The sequence below is a fragment of the Vigna unguiculata genome, chromosome 3 (assembly GCF_037176805.1).
Source record: "Vigna unguiculata cultivar grain cowpea cultivar isolate G323 ecotype 2 chromosome 3, ASM3717680v1, whole genome shotgun sequence".
In the NCBI taxonomy this organism is placed as follows: Eukaryota; Viridiplantae; Streptophyta; class Magnoliopsida; order Fabales; family Fabaceae; genus Vigna; species Vigna unguiculata.
Window position 1 is genome coordinate 64624716 of NC_140794.1, and position 7534 is coordinate 64632249.

Here is a 7534-nt window from a genome sequence, read left to right on the forward strand (position 1 = left end):
AAATTATTTTTTTAGTCTTAAACTTGTTTTATAAACATGTATATTGATAAAAAAAAAAATAAAGAATAAATTTATTTTTTAAAATTGATAAAAAAGAAGTGAAGATGAGAACAAAAGCTTGTGATGACTTTTGAATTGATATGTGCATATTAGTAAAATGAAAAATCAATATTTTGTAGATAATATGGTTATTTACATTGGAAAAAAATAGCTAAAAAATGTAGTTATGATTCAATTATTTGATAAGTTCAAGAATATGAAAAAACGAATGATAATATTATTTAAATATATATATTTTCTATTATAATTATAGCTATATTAAATTATGTATTACTTTTTTCTGAATTAGTGACAAAAATCTTAAATATATAAAATTGAGTATATTATTTTGGCTCCCCCGGAAATTTTGGCCAAGATCCGCCACTGACGTCAGAAGCTATCAGCAAACAGAAAAAAAAAACTCATAACTAAAAAAAAAGACACCCCACACAACATTTTAAGCTTTGATCGATTACGTTCCGTTAAAATATTTTTTTAGTTTCAATTTTTGTCAACATTTATCAAACAGATTCCAATTTTGTTTTTGTACTTAAATAGGTTCTATTTTTATCAAAATGATTCAATTAGGTCCTAATTGAGTAATACTATTTAAATTGGTAACGTTGCACAATACAATTGGCATTTCTGTGTTAGGTGTTGCATTACTAAACCTACATGACACTATTTTAAGTTTAATCATATTTTTTTTAAAATAAATTATGATTAAACATTTAATTAAACTTAAAATAGTGTTAGTAGATTTCTTAATGCAACACGTAGTACAAAAATTTCAATTGTATAGTAAAACGTTATCAATTTGAATGGCATTATCCAATTAAGATATAATTGAATTTAATTGACAAAAATTAAAATTTATTTAAACACAAAAATAAAATTGGGACCTATTTAATAAAAGTCGACAAAAATAGAAAAAAAAAACGGTATTTTAACCATTCCGTTTCTTCATGAGAATCAGATACTCATTGGGCTTTGAGGACCATTCAGAGCTGAAATTGCTGTCTCAATTTTTATCTGCAAAACATCTTTCTCTTCTTCATCAGCCTGCAAAACATATGAAAATATTATTTTAATTGATATACTTCATAAGCTTTAATCAATATGGTGAAGATAAAGGTCTACGAACATTGTCATTTTTCAATTAATTGTAGGCTTTTTCATTGGATTCGACCAATTCCCTTCCTAATCACTCTGATTAGGACTTCAATTATTGAATTAAGTACACATTATTGATTTCCAAAGCCTGCGTTCAAAACCAATTTTCTTTTGCTTTGGTGGAAAGTTAAGTTGACGTGACCGCTGGTCGCAATGATCACCAACTTCTTTCTGTCGCTATAGCAATTTATTTAATTAAAAAACTAATTTCACGTATCATTCATTGATTACTCCTTCTTACTTTTACGATAAAGTTTAAAATAAAACTATTCGTAAATTTAATATATATTTTTCTTGGATTTAAATCTTCATTTCATTATCTTACATTAACCACATTAGAATAAAAAAATCAGAGTAAGGTTTTTGCTTGTGAACTCATCTTCTCGTTTTTTATGCTCTTTAACTTTTAAAGTATTTTCAAATCCAATTAAAATAAAACTTAAAATATTTAGGGCATCGCATTCGATCTTCAGTCAAATTAAAACGATAAAGTTAAGTTCAGAGGATCCATTTTCCGGCGGGGAAATTTCATAAACGAAATGATGATCACTGCGAATCCCTGTAACTCTATATGTCATCGCAATCATTTTTTGTTGAAAAAATGGGAAGAAGAAAAGAAAGATCATCAAATGTTTTAGCATCTGAAATTTGACGATAACTGATGGATGGAGATTGGAGACCCTAATCGCTAATTAGTGTAGGAACATTAATTTTGTGTAAACGTGCGGAAAATTGTACTGCGTGATGACTTGCGAGGAAGACGCTCATTTTCTTTTCTATTCAGAATGCAAAGCACGTTTTCAACTCTTGGTCTTTTTTCTTATTATGGGAACTGCATCTACCAACCAAATATTATTCTAAAGTTGGAATTTGTCTCCTTCAACTCGTACTATTATAAAAACAGGAAACAAAAACAGTTCTGTTTTTGCCATATACCTAGAAATTTCCAAGAAACTGAATCTGGGTGGTGGGGAAGCGAAGAACTTGCTGACTATGTTCTCATTCTCTTACTAGGTTGAAGGAGAAATAGATTATTTGCATTTGGGGAAAGATGCAAAGAATTACTGGTCCAGACCAGATACAATGTAACAAAACAGACAGCAATGTTTCATTATAATCAATCCCACGAATCATTCTGGAATGCGTTGTTCCAAATTTTCAGAGTAATGGGGCCACCTTGATTCTTTTTATATATAGTTCTTGCTTCTCCTATACGTCAGTCTTTATATCTACATTATTATTTTGATAATGATATTTTGATCTATATATATTTTTTTTAATCTATTATTTTAATTACTCTTTAATTGTTTGTTTTGATTTTTTTTAATGATTGATATGTTGATCTAAAAGTAATTAAGGTGGTATGTTAAAAATAAATAAATAAAAAGTGAGTAAAAATAATTATTAAAATTTTGTTGAAAGATATACAATTTTAATTTTATTTTAATTGGGTCAAGTACATTCTAATAAAAAATAACTTCAACTAAATTATATATATATATATATATATATATATATATATTTTGCAGGACTCAGATTTCATTACGTAAAAGTGAAAGTTAAAACTAGGTTAAACATCACTTCCTCAACACAGAACCCTAAACCAGGAAAAAACGGAAAGGATGAATTGATTTTGAAAAGCATGCACAGTGCAGTAACTTTTTTTTCTTTTTTTCTTTTGTCTTTTTAATTTCACCAAAAGTAATGGATGATGAGAGAAAAGAAGAAGAAGAAGTGTATATTAAACACTGTTAAGAAAAAACATCTTCTCCAACAAAGGAAAACCCTATAATGTTATTCCCAGATAATCTACCAAATCCCAAGAGCCAAACTTAGTTTTGCTATCACCAACTGCCAATAAGTTTATAGAAGTACAGAAACAAAAACATTATATAATTTGTTTGTGGACACTTTTTACAATATTATGTTATTTTAATGAATTAAAGTTTATTAATTTTAATTTTACATATTTATCTAAGATAGAACATATCTTATTTTGTTTATCTTTTATGGTTTGAAGAAAATTAATACTGGAGAAATAATATAAATTACAGATTTGTATAAAAAGACAAGAAGTGTGAGTGTAAAATAAGTTAGTAGTTTGTGTAACTATTTTTAACGTATTAATAACTTTTCTCAATTTTTTTTTCTTTATTGTATGTATAAATATTTTAAAGGTAAATATTTTACAATTAAAGAATATAATATATAACCATACTTATCTCTATAAAAGAAACCCGACACTTATCTCCATTCGGGGATAAAATCCTGCGCCGCTAATTAATTTATCATTTACTAATTGTCACTTCTGTTTTGACTGCTTGTTGTCACTTCTGTTTTGACTTAATTTTAATAAAACGCTAATCTTGTGCTATATATTTTTTTTAATCAATGTAGTTCTAATGCAGTGAGGTATTTTAAATTATTAAATAATCCGTAAATATGTACAATTCCTTACATTTTATCCTAATAATGTCAGTGTAGACAAGAAAGAATTAGTTAAGGAAGAGACAAATGACAAAGACATATTAGAAGTGTTGTTAAATGAAAATTACTTAACATAAAATTAGTACACTGAATAAATGTAAAGGAAGAAAAGTTCCTCCTCCAACAGTTTTTCTGATAACAACCCTTAGCTTAGTTTTTTTCTGAAGTTGTAAATTGCCCAGGTAGTCTTCAAAGAGTTTTGAAGACTAAATTAATTAGTTCTTCAAAGACTTTATTTTACCATTACTTTAACATTTTTTTTTATTAAAATCACTAAAGACTCAAAGATTAATTTAATCCATCATCAAATTAATTCATCATTTTTTTATGTTATTACTACAGCTCTCTACAGAAATAAAAATGGTGACATTTCAAATTTTTAATTAATTATAACTTAATGATAGATTTAATATTTAAAGGAATTATTTACAAAATAGTCTTTAAAATGTTAAATTGTGATAATTCAAAGTTTCAACAGGTTAATTTGATTTTTTTTTTTTGGAAAGATTAAAGAAAAAATATATGTACCTCTAAAAAATTAAGCTGAACCTTTTAAATAAGGCTCAAACTTAAATATTAAAAACAGTAAATTCTTTACATTACTTTCTGTTCTATAATTCTATTATTCATCAATCTTTCAATGGCCTTTGCTAAGATATCAAATATCCAGCTTATCCTTCACCTTGAGAAGACAATCATATTGGTGGGTATTAATTACTACGTGAATATTAATATAATTTGTCTTATCGTTTTATTATTTTGTTATTTATCTTCTTTTTTTTTACAAGTTTAGAATTACAAAATATTTTATTTTCTTTCATCCCACACACCTCAAATTGGGACAAAATCACGTTAAACATATTTTGCCAAACATCAAAAACCTCCCATTAAAGTTGGCACAACAACTATGAAAATGTGAGAGAAGAAGAAATTTACTTATGAAAAATAATTTTTTAACAACTAAATTTGACAACTTTCTTTTATAATTAGAAGATATTTTCTAAGTACCTTTTCATTTTTTTCATTCCTTATATTCCAAAAGAAAAATGATATTTTAATAATTAAATTTTGATAACTTTATCTTATAATCTAAAGTGGTACTCAAGGTGGTTTTCTATTTTTTCATTTCTTTATATTTCAAAAGGAAAATGAATTTTTAATAGTTAAATTTTGATAATTTTCTCTTACAATTTAAGATCACATTTTTTAAATAACTTTTCATTTTTCTATATTTCAAAATCACTTAAAAAATACTACATCAAATTGTAAGAAAAAAGTTATCATAATTTAGTTGTCGAGATATATGTACCATTCTAAACAAATTATTAAAATATCATGTACTTTACTTATTCATGCTCCTTCATAGCTTTTGCATCACTGTAAGCACAGATTCTTACATTACAGTTATCATCATTCACCTAAAACACCCTGTAGGTTTTCCAATTTACTAAAGTGGTTCATTTCCCAATAAGCAGTACATTATGCATGCTATAATTGAGACGTTAAACAGGTTAATATCCGAGAAGAATTCAGTGGTAGAGCTAAGAGTAGCATATTGGGTTAAAACAAGAGAGGCGAATAATATATATAAGCAGAAAGATTAGCAGACTAAAATCTTAAGGTTTTAGGGTTAAGCTTTAGGTTGGAATTGGTTTAAAATCTTTAAACTTATCGTTTAGGACTGAAACTCAAATTTTCTGGATAAATCTATCTGAGGAACCCAAAGTAATGAGAGATTTTGGCAAAGGGGAAAAATGGGAGACTAACCTCAATGAAGACAGTCTTCAAAAGTGTTCCTGAAAAAGAAGTGATATTGGCTGTAATCACCTTGAGATTTAAAGATTCGAAGACCTCACACAGTTTTACCATTGTGTCTATCCTTTTACTGCATGTCAAGCTCACCACAAACGTCTTATCTCCCATGTATGCAACCCTCAGCTGCCATTCACCATCAAGAACTTAAAATGATGCCTCAATGAGTGAGTATGAGATGCAGAAAAAGAGTGATGGAGTTGGTTATACCTCAATTAGTTGAATTGGGGAATTTCTTGAAGTGGCAGAATCAAATAGCTGTTCCGTTCTCTTCTTCTTAGACCTGAGGAGAATAGGCAAGTCGTGCTCAAATTCATAGGTTGGGTTCTTGAGCTTCCCAGATTCCAGATCCAAAATCTCTGCTTCGATTCTCTTCTCTTGCTCATGCAAGTGCTGGATGTATTCAATAGCATCCTTAATGATAGAAGCCTTGTCCATCTGCAAAAAATCGCCATCAACAACTAAATGAATACGTAATGAATACTAGCTACTAGGTAGATATGGTAATTACTTTTTCTGAAAGCGAAATGAACAACAAAAATATCTGGTTTTATGGGTGGGTTTTGTCCACACTGTTACCATATATACCTTACTGATGTTGGGGACCACTGCTCTGAGCGCAAAGAGCCTTTCGTTCAGCTTCTTCCTCCTATTCCTCTCCGAAACAATGTTCTTTGATGCCACCGATGAAGCACCACCGTCCGGAGAGCTCGAATCATAGTACCCGGACATCGCCGCCTCATCCATCGCCCAGCTGCATGTGCCAATCACCAAATTCTCTTAATTAGTTATTCAATCTCGTTTTGTTTATATATATACCACTTAATTCACTAAGAAAAGACGTGCAAAAACATGATGAAGGGTTGATTAATGAAGTGGTTTATGGAGAGTAAGGTAAATGTTGTGAGTTGTGATTACCTATCGAGGTCTTGGTTTTGGAAGAAGGTGTCCCAGAAATGGTTGTAATCCCCACCCATATTGTCCATGGTCGGAAAGTTTGAGGTTGTAAGGGACAGAAGGAGGAAGGTTTTGATCCTTTTCTTTGTTTTTCCTTTTTTATGGTGTGTTTGATGGGAGCAGGGTGGAATAGAACATGCATATATATAGGGAGAGGAGTGGAAGCGATGGAGATGAAAATGTTTTTTGTTTCCTTGTTTGCTGCTTCCCAGAAACAGCGACCGAGACCGTCAAACAATGTGTGGTCTCTGACGCCGCGTTATTCACATTAATAATTAATTCCTTTATTCAACTAGACTTTTAAACCCACAAAATATTTATTATATTAGGATGACTCTTCACATATCTTACGTCATCGCACTCTATCATATCCTCGTGCGTTTACATTTAGGACAATTATATTTTTATGGTTAAATTTTGAATTTCTTTTTTACAAATTTGAGGACATGACTTTTTTTTAAGTAGTTTTAAATATAAAAAAAAAATTATTTAAAAAATATCATCTTAGATTATAAGAAAAAATTATCCAAATATGTTTGTTTATTGATATTTTAATTGCCATCGAACATAGTCAAATTTTTTTATTTATATTTTAAGAAGAATGCTATAAGTGTCCAGAATTAGCTAAGGTGTAATTAATATTATTTGATTTTATACTAGAATAATTAATTTTATTAAAAAAATAATATAATTTTTTATAAAGATAAAAATAGTTTTTAAAATTTTTAAGTAATATCTCTTAGACATAAAATAGGTATTTTGAAAATTTTAAAGTTTTTATTAAAAATGTTGGTGGAGATGCAAATTTAAATTCACCTTTTCACTTAAAAATTTAGGTAATTAAATTTTTTATATTATTAATTTTATGTTTTTATAATTAATAATTTCAAATTAAAATATTGTTTATTTCTTCAATATAGGAAATTTTGTTAATTTTGTAGGTATGTTGCAAAACATTATCTAGAGGAAATTTAATGAAGTTTCAGATTTATATTTTAATTGTTTTTTTTATTTGTAAATATTTTAAATGTTAACACTATTTTTTGTTGTTTTTTTTTAAATTTAA

At 28.0% G+C, this 7534-nt stretch overlaps 1 protein-coding gene across 1 annotated transcript; it reads right to left on the reverse strand.

Moving 5' to 3' along the window:
- Positions 1 to 769: 769 nt before the first annotated feature.
- On the reverse strand, positions 770 to 6718 carry LOC114179087 (transcription factor bHLH35-like). Its single transcript, XM_028065302.2, has 5 exons — positions 6430 to 6718; positions 6100 to 6265; positions 5722 to 5949; positions 5467 to 5637; positions 770 to 1101 (listed from the first exon to the last, which is right to left on the reverse strand). Exons 1-5 carry the CDS (start codon positions 6495 to 6497, stop codon positions 1012 to 1014), a joined length of 723 nt encoding a protein of 240 aa, XP_027921103.1. The 5' UTR covers positions 6498 to 6718; the 3' UTR covers positions 770 to 1011.
- Positions 6719 to 7534: the final 816 nt, after the last annotated feature.

Coding starts and splice junctions, on each gene's coding strand:
- LOC114179087 (XM_028065302.2), bottom strand. CDS start 6,497: ATGGACAATATGGGTGGGGATTACAACCATTTCTGGGACACCTTCTTC. Junction 6,266..6,429: donor CAAAACCAAGACCTCGATAG/GTAATCACAACT, acceptor TGGCACATGCAG/CTGGGCGATGGATGAGGCGG. Junction 1,102..5,466: donor TGAAGACTGTCTTCATTGAG/GTTAGTCTCCCA, acceptor TATGTTTTGCAG/GCTGATGAAGAAGAGAAAGA.